This window comes from Acomys minous, assembly GCF_964271855.1.
Source record: "Acomys minous genome assembly, chromosome: 6".
Classification (NCBI taxonomy): domain Eukaryota; kingdom Metazoa; phylum Chordata; class Mammalia; order Rodentia; family Muridae; genus Acomys; species Acomys minous.
In genome coordinates, this window is record NC_140487.1 from 78981868 (window position 1) to 79004057 (window position 22190).

Consider the following 22190-nt stretch of genomic DNA (forward strand, 5'->3'; position numbering starts at 1 on the left):
TACAATGCCTCTCAACAGAATGAATGCTGAAACAAGAGGCAACTAAAATAATACATCAGCAGCAAGTTAGAATGAGGCCACTCTTCACTGTTATGTGTATCTTTAGAATGTAGTTATTTTCCTTTAAAATATTTATGTTAATTACTGGGTTCTTTTAGTTTTCAACAAACTAAACAAACAACAAAAAACCAAAAGGAAATAAAACAACTCTTCAGAGTCCTCAATATTCTGAAAAAAGGGTACTAAGAACAAGAGGTTTGAAATTTCTATTTTTATTATTTTTATTTTATACATGAATACATTTGTTGGCCAAAGCCATGCCTCACTCCCATGCCACCCCCTAACTTGTCTGCTTGGGAACTCCTGCCCTAGGCCAGGCACTCTGGAGCTGGAATCATTTGTTTTAAATCTCAGATTTTGTCTGCTGTCTTGTGGTCATGGACAACTCTCATCTCTCTGTGCCTTAAGTCTCTCATGAGTAAAGTGCTCATAACACCATCTGCCAGGCCAAGAAGAACGAGGTAGGTGTTAGCCATTACGGGTGTGTCAGCATTGTTGTCATTACTGAGGTTTGCCAAGAAACACAGAGACAGGATGAATGGAACTGATTTTTTTTTCTCTCTCTCACAAGGCCAGTTATGCCCACCTTCTCCACACCTTCAGTCTCATCATTAGTAGTCTGGGGAAGAAGAGGAAAGAATGAGACATGTCCCATTGTACAATGCAGGGAAAGGTGTAGAAGCCGCAAGGTGTTGCCTGGTATTCAAGTTCAGCATTGGCTCTGTGTCTGTCTTATGGGAACATACACTGTGCCAGGCAGAGGAAACCCCAAGGGCCCAGATAATAAACAAGAAATTCAAATCCCTGAGAGGGTTATTCTATTCCGGTGACAACTCAGTCCTCGTGGCTTAGTGGCAGAATATGATCTCAGCAACGTCTTCTCCAGCCATTTGCAAGTAGCCTGCAGTGGTCACCCCAAGCTTGGTGTGCATAGCTCAGAGTTAGTCCTCTAGCATGACACATGAATCCACAGAAAGTTCCAGGAAGAAAATAGTCCCCAGGCAGGGCTTGTTAAGAAAGACAGAGGGAGGGATGTTGAGATGGCTCAGTGGGTAAAAGCACCGATGTCAAACCAGATGACCCCAGTTTAATTTGTGAAACCCAAATGCTGAGACAGGTACCGCCTTTACATACACACACACACACACACACACACACACACACACACACACACACATACACATGAGGGGGGCGGGGGTAAAGATAAGAAAGGTAAACAAGTGCAGCATGCTTTATCACTTTATGCCCATCAGAGTGTCTTTGTGAGCTAAGTTGACATGACATCCTGACACTTCTGTTCTTGGCTGAACTGAGTTGCAGAATATTTGCCAGATTTGGGCCTCAAGTGAGCAGCTACATAATTGCAAACAGATCTGTATCTTATCCTTTGAGCAAGGCTCTGATTAGTGAACACCGAGATGCATTTAGGTCCTTTTGGCCCTGGAGAAACACTGACCACAAGATGTCCTCTAGTGGCCCTCTCGTGCTTTTAGAGAGAGGTGATCTGTTATAGACATATCTGACATATCTATGACCAAATAGCATGCAGGCTAGTCAGACATAGGCTCCACTTCCAGGAAAAATGAAAAAACAAACAAACAAACAAAAAATACAAGGCTCAGCCCAAACCCTTACCCAAACAGCTCTCCATGGAGCTAAGGAAGGGCTTGGCCACCAAGACTGTGTGTGACCAGTCTCAGTGGGTTTTGCTGTCCAGGCAGATCATGGAGTGGACAGGCTAAGAGTGGGGCTAGAGGGCTACCACTTGGGTGCAGTATGGCAATAGGCCTTGGACCAGTGATTTAACATCTGTGACCCTAGTTGTCTCCCCAGGAAAGGGGTCATCATGTTCCTTCCTTGCAGAGATGAGGGAACACCACAGCAAATTCCTGGGATGCGGCCTTTACTACAGCCTGTGACTGCCTGCTATTAGCCTTCATGTAGTGCTGGCTGAGCCTGAGGCTTAAAGGAAATGGCCACTGGTACACTGGGAAGACAGCTATATGAACAAGGGGCTAGGCAGCTTGCCTCTTGTTCATAATTCTGTCTTCTTTAATGGGGGGGACTGTGATTTATATGTCTTTCCTACTTACGCAGACATTACAGGATAGAGGAGGCAGAGGAAGGAAAGATCTATGTCACCTGAAAATCCTCTCACAGAAGTCACTGTCATAAAACCCAGAACAAAACTATTAACATTTCAATTCTTAGGTCTCAACAAACCCTGACTTGAGTACTGCACATGTGCCACTCAATTGAATTTAAAATCTTCCTCTGATAGCTTTACCAGGTGGCTATTTACTGTTTGCATTTTTAGTTAGTTATAACAAGGTACCAAGAGCTTAAGTAGCTTGCCCTAGGTTATACTGATAATCATGGGAGCAGAGTGAACACCTGAATATTCAAACCCAGCCAATCAAATCCCAGAACCTAATAGAATATCGCTTGCTAGGCTTATATGGGCGTTGTGTGGTTGCTTTTCCAAATTTCTGTCTAAAAGCGTGTATCATAATCCCCTGAGGCTGTTAAGCTGTGGCACTCTGGGAAGCTGTTAATTAGTTCTTCCTACCTTCTGGGCAGCTCTCTAACATCTTAGGAATACATGTGCCTATACCCAGGCACAGTCACACCCATGGGCCAAGAGTGAATGGGCTAATAGATACATAACTCATAGACAGCTTACAGAAACATGCCCAGGACAGAGACCAGAGTATGCATGTAAAAAAAAAAAGCGAGGACTCCTGATTCTGGTGGAGAGAGTACTACCAGCTTGGCTTGAAAAGTGTGAGTGGAGTAATAGCAAATGGTGAACTTTGTCCTACTTCATACATGATAAAAGTCATTCACATGGGCAACATGGTCCTGTGAGACTGCGGAGACTTCAACAGCACACCCTCCAATCTTCCTGTGCAGACTTTAAAAAAATAATAATCATTTATTTTTATGAGTTCCTTTTATAGGCTTTTGGGTAATTAAATTATCCAGTTAAATATCTCAAGAAACAAAACATTATTTCCCAATAAAATTCCATTAAATTCAACACATTTACTGTGTTTTTGTGGTGTCCATCATAGTAGTAGCTACTCGCCACATGCAGTAATTTAAACTTACAAATTCAGCTAGAGACAGACATCAAGGCAAAAGCGAGGTGTACGGAGAGGTGGCTGGGATCTCAAGTGAGGGGCTAAGGAGCCTCTCCACTCCCTTCTTCTTTGACCCCAATCTTGAGGGTCTCTTGTGGGTAATCATGTTGCTCTGACAAAGATGGTAATGGCTGTTATGTTCAGAACACAGAGTTCTACAAGGGCTAGGGAAGGGCAGAAAGCAGAAAGAATGTCTGTCAGAAAATAACCTACCCCAGGATGGGTAGTCATGGGACGGGAGACCCAAGAAAATCTCATAGACTAGTTGTCTTCAGATACTGAACTAGAAATTTAAAAGCAATGCATTCTCTCTTACTGGATTTCACAATATTTATTGTTTTCTAAACATGATTGAAGAGCAAGCATAAGAAAAACTTATTTCATTAAAATTTTTCATGTAACAAATCTTAAAAGAAGCCAGATGCAAATGTAATCGCATTATAATTCCACTTATACGAAAGTCTGGCATCAGCAAGATTGCTTCTCTAATGATAGAAATCAGAACAGCAGTTGCCTGGGGGAGGGGTGGGATGCAAGGTTTAGGAGCTGAGGCCAACTACAAAGGATTTGGGAACAGTTTCTGAGGCGCTGATGTTCTGTCTGGATAGGACACTGGTTACACAGGAGCACGCATTTGTCAGTAATTGTAGGACCATTTCAGTTCAGTGTGTTACATAGAAAGTAAATTTCATTTCAATTAAAATTTCATGCTGACTTGACATGTGATCAACAGATTAGATAGGTAGGTGGCAGATGAAGGATGGATGGATGGATGGATGGATGGATGGATAGATAGATGACACAGCATGACTTGTTCTGGCTCACATGAGTGATATTACAAAAGTATGCATTACCTCTTTGTCTGGTAGTGATCTGGTCTCCATGAACGTTATGCCATCGATAGGAAAGTGGGGGACACACTTCCTGATCCTGTGTGGTATGGAAATAATTATGTTGCTGTTGCATTTTTGCCAGAGGTTGTGAATGGTGTCATTTGGAGGTGGAAAGATTCTAATTAAACTGATGTTTTGTTCCTTTGTCTTCATTTTCTCCTCTTTTTTGCTTATTAGTATTTTCAGCAAAGAACATTTCAGTTTAGAAGCTGAAATTCACAAAGTTGTCTTTCCTTGGCTGAGAGAGTATGCCTATCTATGAGTGCAATGCTCTCGTGTGAACACTTGGCTCTTATATTCTGGTCAGTTAGTCTCTTCTGTCCCAGCATCAGGCTCTATGGGGTGTATCTATAGCCATGGAATCTCAGTAAGTGCTGCCACCTCATTCCTCATCTATTTCCATGTATGGATCCATCTCACTGTGGCCCTAGGGACAGCTTGGGTTTGCTTAGGGGTGTCCTTCTGCTGTGTGCCCCTCTTATTGCCTCTCTTTTCTTGTCCACAGATTACTACTTAACCCTTGATGAACCAATGAATAACATCACTACGTCCCTGGGGCAGACTGCTGAACTACACTGCAAAGTATCTGGGAATCCACCTCCCACTATCCGCTGGTTCAAGAATGATGCACCTGTGGTCCAAGAACCTCGTAGAATCTCCTTCCGGGCAACCAACTATGGCTCTCGGCTACGGATTAGAAACCTAGACACCACAGACACTGGTTACTTCCAGTGCGTGGCATCAAATGGCAAGAAAGTGGTTTCTACCACTGGAGTCCTGTTTGTCAAGTTTGGTAAGCAACCTTCAACTGGTTTGGCCATAGGCCATCATTCCATTAGGTCAGAACAGCCAGAGCCCATAAGAGCGCTTATTGAGACCCACAGCTGGAGCCATTGTATTTAATTTACGAATAAGTAACCCACAGCCCAGTAGGGAATGACCACGGTCAGAGTGACCCAGTCCCAAAGCAGCCGAGGAGGAACAGAGGAGGCCACTTCACTCAGATATCACTCCTGCGCCTCTAAACCCCTGTGACATTCTAGCTCTCAGCACAGGTTCTCCTGGCCCCAAGGTGCTGGGAATGCATGTCTTCCCATATGCAGTCGCTAGGCCTCCAAGAGGGGCAGGGGATGCTCTGCCAATGGTTCTTTGCATTTGTCTGGTCATTTTTTTTAAAGACCCTGTGCTGTGGGAGATGGGCATGTTCTTACTGGTTTGCTTTGATTTATAGAGGTGCGGGGAGGCGGGAGAGGGGAACTAAGGGCAAAACAGCAAATCCAAGCAACATCAATAAGGGTGGGAGTTTTCACTGTCATTGGTGGGCAACGCTCCCTCCCGCTCCAGTTACTCAGACTGTTTTCTTTTGTTGTTCTCCCGTTTCTTCAGGGCCTCCTCCCACTGCAAGTCCAGGATCCTCGTAAGTATTCCACATCTCCAGGCTCTGTCATTTCTATGCATTTCTCCGTAGGTTTCTGGGCAGAGCCAGCGCTGTCCTGTGCTTGGGCCAGAACACTGCGTTTCCAGATGCTGCTGCCTTTGCTTTCTCTCTGATGTGACGCCTCACAGGAGAGCCGCCCTGGCAGTAGTCTCCAGCCTGGCAATCATGAATCTGACTGATCAAAGCAAACCTCTTCCTACATTTACTATTTTTAAATGAATCTAACAGTTAGCAGCAAGAGTGGATTTGGTCGAATCAAACAAAAAAAAATGATAGAGTGTTGGCTTAGGGACTTTTTCCTCCTGCTAACAGCGTCTGTTTTACATTCTGCAAGCATTTCTGATGCTTTGAATTATTGCACCGGGCGACATTAGCTGATCACTTTATTTTTTATTCCTTTCAAAGAACTCAGCAGCTGGAGTTCTAACTCACAAGGAGGAGGGAGAGCCCCGTCTTGGATTGAGAGTCCCCTGGAAGTTAGATTCCTTCCAAGTCCCTTGATAATGCAGTCTAAGGATTCCATTTCTTTAAATGATGCTATTGTTGATGCGTTTATTATTCCGGCTGAAGGATTCTCATCTTACACTCTAGAAACATCTACTCGAGGAGGTTTTTTCTCTTTATGTATATTTTTATTTGGAGAGAAAGACCCATTTATTCGAACCCTCGCTTTGCAGGGAAACCCCCACCCCCATATTCTGTAAACTTCTAAGGTAGAATTCACCAGGTCTGCCATGAGAGCCTCGGCGTGCCTGGCCTGGACCACACCAGGGTGAAAAGTAACAGCCACTTAGCCTACTCTAATCCCCTCTGTGCCACTTAATTACAGAGTGGGGAATTTTAGTGCATTGGTGTGTACCTGGAGGCCCAGTGGCCCACAATCCCATTAATAAAATAGGTACTGGGTAAAAATAAACATTGGCCTTCAGCCACACTGCTCTGCTATTTCATCAGCCAGTTAAAGCCAACTGTGAAAGAGTCTTTAAAATCACCAAGTGCTAATTGCGTTCTGCTCACTGAGATCTAAAATATGGCTTGATCTCAGAACAAGTCCGGAGTTTGGCCACTCAGCCTCACAGCTCCTGAAGCTAACTTTTTTTTTTAAAGTTGTCTCACGAATTCCATTGTATGTGGAATTCTTTTGAAGTCTTATTTAAACAAAGATTAAAACTTTTGTTACATGCTGTAAACCCACTTCTCACTCGGGTCCCTTATTTGTTCATATTAATCTGTTTCTAGTGTGCCTGGTTTTTGTGGTTCGATACCTTCCCTTTGCTGTTCAGCCCTGGCCTATGGACTCTGTCCCTGCTGCTTTGGCATGAGATGGTTACTTTCTTGGTAATCCCCGTGGTTTTAAAGTACTGACGCGTCCTCCTTTCTGTACCTGTCACCTTTTTCTTGGTGGCCATCTTTCTGGTGAGCCCAGTGTCTCATGGTTTGATTTTGAACAAAGATAAAACTAGCAGCTTTGTGAGTTGAAATACCTGAAAAGGAGTCTGGAGTTCATTAAAGACACCTAACCACAGCTAAGGGGATCTGTTGACATCAGACATTTGTGTTTCCTGTTTGCTGTCTGAGCACCTACTGAGTTTAATGAGCAAGTTGGAAACCTCACAGAGCCTCTTCCAGGTCAATCCCTATCATGTTGGCACCCTAGTTGGCATTGTTGTACTGTTTTTTTTTACTTAGTGTGTGCAAGTGCGTGGGCAGGTGCCTGACGAGTATGTCCTGCTCCATCAGCCTCTGCTCTATTCCTTTGACACAGAGTCTCTCACTGAACCTAGAGTTACATTAGTGACCAGCAAGTCCCAACAATTCTCCTATTTCTCTCACCCCAGGACCCACAATCATACCTGACATTTTATGTGGCTTCTAAAGACTTGAACCCAGGTCCTCATGTTTATACAACAAGTGTTCTTACTGGCTGAGCTGTCGCCCCAACCCCAGTACTCTTTACTCATTCTCTTAAAAACCCATGGCCTCCTTTTTCAACTACCAGTGCTTACTCTGTCTCTAAGCATTCCTAATATGAATTCCCAGATAGCATGGTAGTTCCCATCTGTACCCTCGGAGTCCCCAGTAAGCAGGCAAAACCGAAAGCAGTCAGAAATAAGCAAAATGAGAGCTACAGGGACATCACAGCATTGAGGATAATGTGGAGGGCTGGAGAGACGGCTCAGCGGTTAAGAGCACTGGCTGCTTTTCCAAAGATCCTGAGTTCAATTCCCAGCAACCACATGGTGGCTCACAACCATCTGTAATGTGATCTGATGCCCTTATACTTAATAAATAAATAAATAAATAAATAAATAAATAAATAAATAAATCTTTGGAAAAAAAAAACCAAAAAACTAGAAGTCTAAACTTAAAAAAAAGGATATCCTTACATTGTTCTTTTTCCCAAAATAGAAAGGGCACACAGTTTACTAGTTTATTTGTAAGTAGCATGGTCAGAGTCACTGAAAATAAGATGAAATCCAAGATGCCACTGTGACACCTAGAACATCAGAAGAGTGAGAGGCAGGAGACAGGACCGAGGGAGAGGCAGGCTCTGAGCCTGCAGCCCATGAGGGCGCCAGTCCCCCCTTCTGAGGAACCAGGATTGGCTTCGGGATGGTGTCGCACTGAGAGTCTGAGCAAGTTTGAGAGTTTTGCATGGCTCTGTTTATAACCTCAGGCCTTAGTTCTGCTATTTGTGCTAGACTCTAGCTCACTCCTGGAGGCCACAGGTCCTGCAGCAGTAGAAACCTTATACTGTCCTAAGATTTAAAAGATGTAAATCAAACCAGGAAAACTGCCATCTATGCATACTGACAAATCCACCTTCATTCCCCAAAATAAAAAATATGTGCGTAAGATTTGTTTTCTATAATTGAAAACCCAGAGTATCACATTTTACTATTTTAATCATCATTTTGTGTGGCTGAGTATTCTACTCCTGGACTACACGCATAATATAATTTGTATAATTTTATGTTACATCTAGAAAATGCTGTTTTCTCCATTGTTCTAAATGGACTTACTTCACATAGGGATTAACTTTGGAGACAAACCTAGAATTTTGTATAGCATATTCAAACATAGACTTGGGATCATATCTAATAGTCATTATTATAGCATATGTTACTGATTTTATAACCACAGCAAGAACATCAGCTTAAATGCACAGATTGCCTCAGTATGTACAAATTGAAAAGAGCAGTCATGTGCCACTCATCAGTAAAAAGGCATCTGTGCAAACGTGTCACTATGCATCTGAGAGTATCCTCATAGAAATATAGACAGTGTAAGTTCGTCACTTGGTGTGATTTCCGATGGAACCAAGACACACAGACGCCTGAAGCTGCCAGCTTCACACAGCCTATTTACAATACACAATTTAGGCTTATACTCTAAATAACGATGAATAGTATATGTCATCTATAGCCAAGTGATGTAAACTGCATAGCTAAGATATTACAACAGTATCGCACAGCTCTGGAAGTTAGAATTCCAATATCAAGGCATCTGCAGGGTTGGCTCGTCCTGAGCACTGTAAAGAAGGATTTCTGTATACCCCTGGGGCTTACCAGCACTTGATGACATTCATTGGTTCAATGATGCATTACTTCAGCCTGGGCCTGATGCATCCATGGTGTTCTCCCTGCAAAATTCTGCAACTAGCCCCATTTGGTGAAAGCAGCAGTAGCACTGTGCTAGGATCCACATTGTTGCTTTGACTCAACTCTTTTAAAGGCCCAGTTTTTACCTAATTCTGTGGTCCTTGGGGAGAGAGCACCCTTATTCTAATTTGTGGAGAGGACACAGTTTAACAGACAACTTGTAATATTTCAAAATCTTGCTCAGCCATGTGAAACACTGGCTAAGTATATCTCTCTAAAATATGAGAATTTCTCCAGTTATTGGAATATAATGAAAAGCCAAGACTATTGATGCTTAGTAGTAGTCAAAATGCTGTTTGCTGTACAAAAATTATTTACAGCCAAGCTGGCAGGAAGCATGTGGCTAGGTGACTGGTTTCTTTTTTCCCTGACTGACATGTTTCTGTCACTGCTGTGCTTCTCATGTGAAAAGCTGCACCTGCTGCTCTGACGGAAGCGTAGCGCCCGCAGCCTGTCTGTCACTGTCAATCTGGGTGGAGACTGGTCCCTGGGGCCAGAACCACGCTGATCTCATCAGCAACATTTAAGGTTCTGTTATCCTGTGCCAGCCTGAAGTGTGTCAAAGCACAGAGGGGCCCATGTGGGCCCTTTACTTCTATTAAATTCATTTCTTGTTTGATTGGCTTTTTGAAAAATGTAGGCACAGGGTGGGTTTGGACTTTCTCTCCTCTCTTTCTAAGTAACTGGTTTACTGACCACTTTGAAGTGTACAGCCCAGTGTTACTGTAGTCAGGGATGTGCAGCCCTCATGGTTACCGCATGGTATCTGTGCTTTTGTGTTTGGCTTACTCAACTTAGGCATAATGGTTTGGGGTCAACCACATTATGCCATCTAGTAATTCATAGTTTTATGACTGAATGATATTCCACTGTGTGATTACATCACATTTTGTTTATTTCTTCCCTGTTGGACACTTAGTTGCATCTGATTTTTGCCCATCCAGAATAATGCCATGTATAAGGTTTATTTTTATTTTATTTATTTTTTATTTTTTTGTTTTGTTTTTTGTTTCTTTCTCCCTTTTATTTTATTTTTTAATTTTTTGTTTTGTTTTTTGTTTTTTCCCATTTTATTTTATTTTTTTAATTTTTTATTAATTTATTCTTGTTACATCTCAATGGTTATCCCATCCCTTGTATTCTCCCATTCTTCCCTCCCTACCATTTTCTCCTTATTCCCCTCCCCTATGACTGTGCCTGAGGGGGACCTCCTCCCCCTGTATATGCTCATAGGGTATCAAGTCTCTTCTTGGTAACCTGCTATCCTTTCTCTGAGTGCCACCAGGCCTCCCCCTCCAGAGGGCATGGTCAAATATTTTCATTTTATTTTTGGTTTGGTTTGGTTTGGTTTTTTTTTTTTTTTTTTTTTTTTTGATATGTTTTCAGCTTCTTAGATACATACCCAAAAGTGTAGTTTGGAGGACATTTGAAAACTATGTGATTAAAGTTTTGCAGAATGGCAAGGCTGCTTCCAAAGGAGCAGCACCATTTTATTTTAGCAATGACAACAAAGGAGAAGGATTTGAATTTCTCTTCATTCTCTGACACTTGTTTCCATTCTAAAATTTTTATCTGTCAATCTACCTATGTATCATCTTTGTATCCATCTATCAGTCATCCATCTACCTACTATCTAACTCAGCCACCCGAGTGGCCGTGGTCCTTTACTGGGCTTTAATGTGCATTTCCTAAGGACTAATGTATTGAGTATCTTTTATGTCTTTATTGGAGATTTGCATGTCTTGGGAAATATCTTATCAAATTCTTTGTACATTGTTTGAGAATTTTATCTTCTCATTCTTTGTTTACAAGATATGTGTGTGTACATACATATATATGTATACATATATATATATGTCTACATACGTACCTTTCTTAAATTAATGGCTTCAGAAATTCCTGTCTTTCTGCACACTTCTCACATTTTCTTGGTGGTGTTTATTAAAGCACATTTAAAATTTTTTTTTACTGCTGACAGGCTTAGCTGTTTATACTTTTGAGAACACATTACCTAACAGAAACTCACAAAAAAAACTTTTTTAGGTTCTGTCTGTATATGCCATCTTTTTATTAATTTATTCCAGAAATTTTTAATATATTTTTTCATCATGTTAGTTTACAATTTTAGGTCTTTTCAGAATTATGTGTTTATTTTTATTTTATAAGCATTGATTGGTGCCTGCAAGTATTTCTTTGTGAGGGTGATGGATCCCATAGATCTAGAGTTACAGACAGTTGTGAGCTGCCATACAGGTGCTGGGAATTGAACCCGGGTCCTCTGGAAGAGCAGCCAGTGTTCTTCACAATGGAGCCATTTATGCAGCTAAGAGAATAGAGTCATTCTGCATATCCATTCGAATAGCTACAGTGCCATTTTCTTGTTGAGAAACAATTCTTTGCCCTTTGTATTGTGCTGGGCCTCTCTTAAAACCAAGTGAAAAACAATGCATGTGCTTATTCCTGGAACTCTATCCCATTGACCTGCATTTCTTGACTATGTCAGTTTCATGGAGTCTTCTTTACTATACATTTGTGGTGAGTTTTACAATCAGGAAGTGAGTTCTCTGAACCAAACCGAGTTTCAGTAGATAACAGAAACAGTAGATAGATCATTGATTGATTGGTTGGCAGATAGATAGATTGATAGATGAATAGGTAGGTAAGTAGGTAGGTAGACAGACAGACAGACATTGCAGAAGATCGATTTCTGTTACTGTGTAGACAGACATGTCCAGCATCTGTGGAGTAGAGCACCAAGGCAAGCTCAAGCCATGCGGATGCTGCTCATGCTCCAATCTGCAGGTAGGACGCCTCAGTTCTGCTCTGACAGGCTCTAAAGCTATCTGGGTCAGACCCATCCGAATGCCAAGTGCAGCCTCCACAGTGAACCGGTACACACTGTCAGAGCAACAGCTAGCCTAGTATGTGACTGGGTAGTTAGGAACTATACCTTGCCACCTTGACCAAACAAACAAACAAAAACAATATCACCACCAACAACAAAACAATTAGCCATAACATCTTCAGTGTTGTTTTTTTTTTTTCAAGACTTTCCCTGTGTCCTGTGTCCCTTACATTTACAGGTGTATCTTAGAATTTGTCTTAGTAGTAGTGACAAACACCATGTGGGTAGCTGGATGGGGTGTGGTGCACTCCTGTGTTCCCAGCACTCGGGAGGCAGAGGCAGAGGCAGGCAGATCTCTGTGATTTCAAAGCCAGCCTGCTCTACAGAGTGAGTTCTAGGATAGCCATGTCTACACAGAGAAACCCTGCCTCGATAAACCAAAACCAAACAAAAAATCATGTAGGATTTTAAAAAATACATTGGCTCTATCGATCTTGTAACTGATTTGGGGAGGATTTATATCTATACAATATTAAATCTTCTGTTCTGTGAACATGGTGGTATCATTCCGTGTATTTAACTTCTCTACATAGGTTTGTAGATTTCACTGTACAAGCCCAGTTCACTTTTTAGAAAAAAAATATTTCTAAGTATTTAGCTATTTTTATATTAACACTATGGCATTGGGCTTACTTTCAGGTTTTTCATTTTATTCTATAAAGATGCAGTTCATTTCAATAAACTGATTCTATGCCCTGTAGACTTTGTGAGATATAGACTTGAACTTGTCCTATAGCTCTAGTAAGTATGTCAGTATATGTGCCTTGTGTCTGTATCTGTGTCATATGTGTCTCTGTGTCTATGGATGTGAAAAGGTGCCTATGAATGCCCGTGTATATGTGTGTCTCAGTCTCTGTGTGTGTGTGCACCTGTGTGTGCGTGTGTGCATGTGTGTATGTGTGTGTGTGTGTGTGTGTGTGTGTGTGTGTGTGTGTGTGTGTGTGTGTGTGTTCCCTGGAACTCTCCATCTATAAGACTATGTTATCTGGAATTTCAGATTGCTTTGTCCTCCTCATCATGGACACTTTTTATTTCTATCTCTCACACATTGGCCTTAACTGGACTCAGCCATGCACTGTTGAGTAGAAGTGCTAAGAGAGGAGATCCTGTCCTTTTCCCTCATCTAAAGGGAAACACTCCTAGTCTTTTGCCATTGAATTTAATGCTAGCCATGGGTTGTTGATTTTTTTAATAGATGCTTTGTATCAGGATAAGAAAATGTTGCCTTTTTATTCCTCTTTCCATGTGTGATTTTTTATTATGAGAAGACATTGGGCTTTGCTGAATAATCTCTGTATCCATTGAGGTAATCATTGGATTTTGTTAGTCCTTCTTTTATTAGTGCACTGTATTACATTGATTACATTGATTGAACAAACTGTTATTCATAGAATACTTTCAACTTGATCACTGTGTGTGTGTGTGTGTGTGTGTGTGTGTGTGTGTGTGTGTACCCCTTGTGTACTTTACTGGATTCCATTTGCCTACATTGTTTTTAAAAATTTAAAAAGTTAATTATATTTTTGCAAGTGTGACATATGGAAGTCAGAGGAGAATTTGAAGGAGTCCCTTCCGCTGTGTGGGTCCTGGAGATCAAACCCCTTCACCTGCTGAGCCATCTCATGTGCCTCTTTTGTTTTGTTTGCTGACATTTTATTGAGGGTTTTGTTTTCTGTGTTTATAAAGGGCATTAATCTCCAGCTTTCTTGTGATATCTTTGCACAGTTATGGTGTAAGCATAATACCAAAGTCTTCAACTGAATTTGGACGTACTTCCTCATTAGGAAGCCTATGAGGAAATTCTGCTCATTCGTGCAGATGTTAATATAATTCACCATGAAATCCATTTGAAACATCTTGGAATTACTAGTTCTACTTCTTTACTTGTTATAGATCTATATTTAATTTTTTCCCTTCGTAGTCAGTTTGGATAGTCCGTGTCTTCGTTCAAGTTTGTCCATTCTGTTTAGATTTTCCAGGCTGTTGGCATATAGTTGCTCACATGGTTAGTGCCATGTTGTTCTTTTCATTTCTGTGACAGTAGTAATGGCATCATTAATTTTATTCTTGATTTTAGTGACTTGTGTTATTTTCTCAGTCAGAGTAGCTAGCCTAGAACTAGTTTGTCTTTATTTTTTTAAACTTGAGTGGCTTAAATGATATAGTGTGGCCATTTTGTATATCAGCTTGCCTCCCCTGTGACATTGCTGTGTGGTGTCGTCATTTTAATTTCCTGGACTAAATGTGTATAGTCTTGATTCTCCAGTGGTACAGTTGCAGATGGCAGTGCACTGGGAATACACTCCCCCGGTGGTTAGCCAGAGGGGACCTTAAAGCAGAAGTTCCGCTACTGTTTGCCAAGGCTTCCATGAGTGTGCAGATCCTGCCTGCCTCCAGCACTCCAGCGGCTGACACTTGTGCCTTTGCTTCATGTTCTGCTGTTACGGCACCTCATAGAGTGCCAGATGAAAGAAATAGGGGGCTTGCTTTCCTGGGCGTATACATAGCTCCTCTCATGCAAAAACTCTCTGTCCCTTTGTCAGAGGATTCATAGGCCAATAGACATCTCTTTGCTCAGTGCATTGGGCTTTGTTCCCACTCTTATTTCACCCAGCTGGGAATGCTACCATAGGCAAATATGATCTTTTTTTTTTTTCTTGACCAATGTCATGGGAACAGGACTTTGTCACTGTGAAACTACATAGCTGGTCAAATAAAGACACATTTGTGAGTGGGATTTTCCAGAAAGTAAGCAGTTGTTCTCAATCTGTGGGTTGTAGCCCATTTGGGGATTGCGTATTAGATATCCTGTGTATTAGATATTTATATTGTGATTTCTAATAAAATTTGATTTATAGCAAAATTACAGCTATGAAGGAACAACAAAATACTTTTATGGTTAGGAGTCACCCCGACATGAGGAACGGTATTAAAGGGTGACAGCACTAGGAAAGCTAAAAACCACTGCTATAAAAAATGATGGTGAAGAGATGGGGGCAAGTTAAAAAACACTGCAGGATTCTGAAGCCTAACAAAGTTCAGCTTTTGTGTTTTCTATTTACCCTTTATCTAACACGTGAGCAGCCCTAGCATGGCCTTGCTTGTGTACTTGACATTCTCTGAGTTGAAGGTGCATTTATTTCTTTTCTTTCATCTTCTGGAGCCTTCTTCAGGTCTGTCTGTTTAAAGACTGTGTCATTTGTAAAAAGTATCCATTGTAGTCAGGTTCCTTTTGCGGTGATAAAATACCATGAGCAAAGGGAACTTGGCAAGGAAAGGGTTCATTTAGCTTACAACTCTTGGGGTCACATCTCCCTCACAGATGGCAATCGGGACTGGAACTCCAGGCAGGAACCTGGGGGCAGGAACTGAAACAGAGTTCATGGAGGAATGTCATTCACTGGCTTGTTCATCCTTCCCTCTTACACCACTCAGGACCACCTGCTTGGGGTTGGCACTACCCACAGTGGGCCAGCCCTCCTACATTCAGGAAAACGCCCCCCCCCCCATAACGTTTGTCTACAGGGAAATATCAGCTATGTGTGTTAGGATTTGTTTGCCTCCAGGCAAATCTTATAGAAGCATTTTCTCAGCTGAGGTTTCCTCTTTCCCAAATGGCTCTATCTTATGTCAACCAGCACAATATCTATGTTGGAAGGATGTTGACGATTAGCTTAACTAATAAAATGCTTTCTATGTCAGAGGTAGCAGTAGCCTGGCACATGTTAGGAGCTGAATAACCCTGGCTAACATTATCATTGTCATCACTACTGTTTGAACAAAGAGGTTAGACCTTCTTTCCTGTCAGAACCCTCCTGTGGACACTCTTCCCTGCTGTGACCCTCAGCCAAAGACATTGAAACCTTTATTTCCTTTTCTCTCATCAGCTTTTTGGCCAAAATCCCTTTCAACAACAACAAAAAGGATCAAGTAGCTCTTACTGTTTTTTTTCCTCCTCTTTTATCTGTTTCCAAGTCTCAGGCATAGTGAAAAAGTAAAGCTGGGTGCTGGCCCAGCCCAGGAAGTGATAATATAACTTTCAACTCAAGATAAACTCAAGGAGATCTTTCAACACAGCTACTCAGGCAGTTGGGAGATGTGATGTCCTGTAGAGAAGGAACGAGGGAGTCACTCAGCAGCTGGGCCAGACACAGAGGGGACACCATTCCAGTGAGGCCAGCTAAGCATAGTGTCCACATCAAAACCACTTTAGACTTTGCATTTCTCAGAGCAAGCACCAGATTGGGGACATGGGGAGATTAAACAAGAAGGCTTTCCAATCCCAGGAGGCCAGGCCCAAGAATACAGAAGGCTAAGAAACCAATCTCTTGGGTCTCAACCCATCCTTGTCACTCAGCAACCTCGATTTTTATGAACAAGGTGTGGAAAGCTCCCATTCAAATGACACTTGTGAAAATTGGCGCGGCATCTCTGTATGCAAGGCATATCCCAAAAGAGAACAAAATCCCCCATCTTCCAGGCAGATGTTTTCTGGGCACCTTTTCACTAAGCTATGAGTGTCTTGTTCCTCACATTACCTGTGACTGCTTCCACACTTCACACAGAACAGCGATTGCCCAGCAAATGTGTGTTGAGTTGGGGAGTAGTTTCTCCATGCCTCACACAGTCCTAGGGGTTGGTGGTGCCACTGGCCCACACCCTTTAAGAAATAAGCACTTAAAAAAGACTCCTGGTTCTAGCCTTCTGTGTCACTCACTAGCCAGTGACCTTAGACAAAAGAAAGCATATCTTCTTTGGCCCTTAAATTTCTTTTTTTCTAAAAAGAATTTTTTTTCTTTTTTTTCTGACTGAAGAACTCAATGAAAGGCTCAATGTCTTCTAAATTTTCTTCTGAATTTGATGATGAATTGAAACTCAATGTATTATCTCCTCTATCATGAGAAGACCTCATTAAGGTTTTGAATTCTGTGCCTTCAGCTCCTAGGTTCTTTTTCTCTACTCTGAGGTACGAGTAGTTTTCCTTTATGTCATGAACATCCATTCTCACCATCGCAAACAAGACCGTATTCAGTTACATTGAGTCAGTAAAAAAGGTTTACAGTAACATGGCCCTCAAGAACACACCGTAAGATTCTGAAGAGACTGCTAGAAAAGGAGGTCAGAAACAGCATCTTCCTAGAAATTGGCTTCCTGTGACTCTATGGCAGTACTACAAAGTGGGGGTAAACACCCAATTCTGCTATGTCAGGGGTAGACAGTGAGCTCCGCTCTCTGCCAGCCACCTACACAAAGGTATCTGTATGAAACTGCAAAAGCACAATGCATTAGTTCTTGTTGCTGTGACAAGAAAATACCTGACAAAAAGCAACTTAAAGGAGAAAGGGTTTGTTTTGAATTACAGTTTGAGGGACGATAGTCCACCATGATGGCGAAGGTGTGATGCCAGGATCCTGACGGAGGTAATCACTTTGCATCAGCAGCCAATGGTAGAGAAAGATGGAGTTCTCAACTCACTTTTTAATTTTTGTTTAGTCCACGATGCCAGATCGTGGGATAATAATACACCTACTGTCATGGTGAGTCACCCTTCCTCAGTCCTAGGAAACACCTTCATGGGCAAATTCAGAGATGTATTTCCATGGTGATTCTAAATTTAGACAAGTTGTCAAGATGAGCCGTGTTGAAATCTGGGCACAGCCATTAGCCATCCTCACTGTAGAGATGTAAACGTGGATTACAGAGCTTACACCGGTTTAGTCCCTCCCCTTGTTGAAGGGAGCAATCAAAAATGCATATAGAAATTATATATTTGGTTATCTTAAGCATTGCATAGAAAGAACTCACAGTGCTCTAATTTTTTATATTCATGAAGCAATCTTAATACAGGCAAGGAGGTACGCTCTAGGAATAGCAGGAGAGAGATACATGATGGAGTATGCTCAGAGATCTTGAGTAAAACATTTTTGTCCTACCAACACTGAGTCACACAGTCTCAAGCTTCATTGGCATAGATGTGAAGACCCTGAATTGTAAGAAGGCCAGTGTTGGTTCAGAGCAGAGGTCTCTTGTACAGAGCAATTCATAAAGGTTTATTTACAGCTTCGTAGCACACCTTAACCATTGAGACTCTAACTTCTCTGAAGCCACATGAAAATCCTAAATCTATTCCTTGTTACTAAATAATGCCAATCACCTAATTTTTTTTCGTCCAAACCACTCACTTCTACAAAGTAACATTTCTATGATATATAGTTATTAAAGATAAAACATATTACTTTATCTTTACTATCAATAATCCATAATGGCTGCCAATGATCACCACTTCCAAGGTTTACTTTGCAATCAGTCAGGGCAACTGAGATTACCCAACATTGTTGGCCTTGCTATTATATAAAATGGGAACCTACACCTAGAACTTGGACAACAGCATAATGTGACTTTGAACCACAAATGCAATTCCTTACCACTGGGCATAGAAGTGCCTTAGAATAATTGAGGGGTTATGATGAGCCAGTCATCAATCACCTCAAAGGCAGGCCTAATATTTTATGTCCAACCTCCAATAGCCCTACCCTCCACTTATTTTATAAAATTGGATAAATATAAGTTTGACTTATCAATTATCCCTTGAGAAGTCTCACACACACACACACACACACACACACACACACACACACACACACAATGTATATATATATATATATATATATATATATATATATATATATATATATATATACACACACACACACAGTATGTGTGTGCATGTATATCATGATATTTGATATAGCTATATATTAAAAGATGATTGGTGACTGAATTATGATAGCTACTTAATTATTCCTAGGGCACTTCTTACTCTAAGGGCAAGAATTTGCCTTTGAGTTATTTTACTGTTTTATAATGAAATTTCCTACATTCTTCAATATAATTTCTGATGGTAATTTTTATCAGAAACAATTAACTATTAAAAACACTGGCCTACTAAAAACACTGGCCTACAGTGTCAAGTCACTTCAAATACAAGTTTTCTAGTACCCAAGATGACTACCAAATTAGCATTTGTTTAATATTCTAACTACACCGATAAACTGATTCATCATTTTTAAGAGTTGATTTGACTTTGAACCACAAATTATTAATTTCCAAACTATGTCTATCCAAATTAAATACATTTGCTAAATATTTTAACAACTTAGTTTCATTGATATTAAATTCAGAGGTATAATGCAATAATTGAAAACAACACCCAGTTTATCAATATAAATAGGGTGTTTTTCAAAGTTTTTCTTGCAGATTTTGTAGCCAGTTTGCAAAATATCATCAGTCACAATTAGTATCTGCAGAATAATTCCTGTTACGTGTATAAATGCAGCAATTGCAGGTATGTGTTACACAAAGCCACAGTTGAACACACATTCTGCACATGCCTTGCTAGGTTATAGTGAGCTTCTCCTTTAAAGCAGAAAGGTCAGCAGTTCATTCACAGTGTGGCAGCAGCAAGAACGTGTAACACAGTGTGGCAGCATCGAGAATGTGTAACACAGTGTGGCAGCAGCGAGAACGTGTAACAGTGTGGCAGCAGCGAGAACGTGTAACACAGTGTGGCAGCAGTGAGAATGTGTACATTTTTGCCCTTGACTACTGAGTCTCCCATGGCATATGTCTGTTCCAGGAAATGCTTGCATTGGAATCAACGGTGTAGTTAACAGTTGTTAGACTCTTCGGTGACTGGCCAGCAAGCCCTTTTGATAAACATTTCCACTGATCTTGGCTTCTCCCCACGTCTCTAAACACTGGCAGGGATTCTCTTTGCTCACATATCTGAGATGTTAAAGCATCTCTATCCTACCAAGGTTTTCAAAATTGGCATCAGAAAACGTGAGCACAGGTATTTTCTGTAGCTTTATCTCTTCATTTTTGCTCTTATTGAAAATAGGTTCTTTTCTCATAGAATATATCCTGCTTATAGGTTCCCCTCCATCTACCCCTCCCAGTTCCTCCTCCCCTCCCTTCCCCTCCGGATCCACTCCCCTTTTTGTCTCTCATTAGACACAATAAGGCTTTTAAGAGATAACAACCAAATATGATAAAATAAAATAGGATAAGATGAAGCAAAAAACTATCATATCAAAGCTAGACACGGCAACCCGGCAAAGAGGAAAAGAGTCCCAGGAGCAGGCACAAGAACCAGAGCCTCACTTGTTCTCACAGCCAGGAGCCCCATACGTATGTTAAGCTGATAACTATGATACAAACACGGAGGACTTGGTGCAGACCTATGTAGGCCCAGTGCTTGCTGCTTCGTTGTCCATGACGCTCATATGTGCCTTGCTTTGTTGATTCAGAGGTCCTTGTTCTCCTGGTGCCCTCCATCCCCTCTGGCTCTTAACAGTCTTCCTGCCTCCTCTCTCATGGGATTCCCTGAACCCTGGGGGGAGGGATTTGATGGAGACCTTTCATTTAGATTCTCTCTCTGCGTGTAATGTCTGGCTGTGGGTCTCTGCATCTGCTCCCATCTGCTGCCAGAGGATGCCTCGCTGATGATGAGAGGGTAAGACACTGACCCATGAGTACAGCACAATATATCATTTGGAGTCATTTTATTGATACTGTTTTCCCCTCTTAGGCCAGCAGTATGTGGTTTTACCCTAGGTCTCTGGGCATTCTGGTCTCTGGTTCTTGGTTTCCCAATCAGTGTCTGGCATGGGTTCCCTCTTGTGGAGTGGTCCTTAAGTCAACTCAGACATTGCTTGACTACTCCATAAGTTCTGGAACACAGATCCTTTCAATACCCCAAAGTAGGCCAAAGCAATAAGAGAGTCATTGGTATTGGCTTATTAAATTTCACTAAGCCTGGATTTTGACCTAGTGGCTGGAAGACGACTCATCAGAGTTTAATTTTTTTTGTCATACCATACTGGAATTCTTTGATAACATCTGTCAAAGATGAAGCAATGCCTACTGTACAGGTTTAATTTCATAGGCCATAAATTGACTTTATGTTTGTGAATTTGGAATTTCTTCATAGTAAAACATAACCCAAAATACTGATATGCCAATTTCCCTAATATCGCATATCTCATCTAAAGAAAAGAACTCACAATTTTTCAAATTTTGTATCAGCCGACTTTTGATTTTCTAAGAAAGACTTAATAGGCTATCTATGAGTATAATAGTATTCTTTTCTTATCCTTTGTCTGTTTTTAAATGGCTTTATAGGGCCTTGCATTATGATCTGTACATAAATCTCTGTCTTCTATCACCAGTATGACTTAAAGTACCTGCAGTCCTAGAGGTCGTCCCTACTTATGAGATGGGGTTTGATGTCATCTTCAGCTGTATAGCAAGTTCAAGACCACTCCAAGCCACATACAACTCTATTCCCCTAAGATGTCCTTAAGACTGTTTAAACTTACATTCCCAGATTATATTCAAATTGCATAAAAATGCTTTTCCTTTTGGGTGTTTAATTCTGGTTTCAGATGATCAATTTCATTCTTTGTTGTTGTTGGTTTTATTTTTTTTTTTTTTGAGCACTTCTAGGGAATATTTAAAAACAAAACTACTTATGTCATTGCTGAAAAAGCTTCTTGAATATTATCTACTTTAGTATTTTTTAAGTTTAGCTTTTTTTTTTAAACACAGCATACAAGATTTATGTATGTGGCCCTGCTCAGTTTACATTCATCATGAATTTTGTGGCATATTTTATTCCGGACTCTTTTTTTCAATATAGTTTGGTCCCACAGAGACCTCCTTTAGTTAAAACACCACCAAACTCATGACTTCTCCAGAGGAGTGCATATTTGAATCAGCTTTCTGTCCAGGGCTAAAAATAGACATTCAGAAAACAGGAGTGGTGGTCTGACAGGATTTCAAAGCAGTATTCACCAGGCTCCATTTCCTGTTGAACTAAACACTCATACATGTGTGTGCGTGCGCGCAGATATGTATGATTGTTTGGCTGACCATCCAGCTTAACAAGAAGGGGTAAATTGTAAAGAGAAACACATGAAGTTGCAAAGTAAAATGTTATCCTTTTAGATTAAAGTTCATTTTAAAAGAGTCTGAGAGTGGGAGGGTGCAACCCACTTCATACACCTGCAGGCAGTGCTGCGAAATAGC

General features: G+C 41.1%; 1 protein-coding gene across 3 annotated transcripts in view; it reads left to right on the forward strand.

The window, feature by feature from the left end:
- The window catches only part of ROR1 (receptor tyrosine kinase like orphan receptor 1), a 345467-nt gene that overhangs the window by 230616 nt on the left and 92661 nt on the right, over positions 1-22190 (forward strand). For all 3 annotated transcript variants that reach the window (XM_084785977.1, XM_084785978.1, XM_084785979.1), the window contains 2 exons: positions 4602-4889; positions 5483-5513. In XM_084785977.1, the coding sequence (XP_084642103.1) occupies positions 4602-4889; positions 5483-5513 (319 nt within the window). The remainder of the gene's footprint in view (positions 1-4601; positions 4890-5482; positions 5514-22190) is intronic.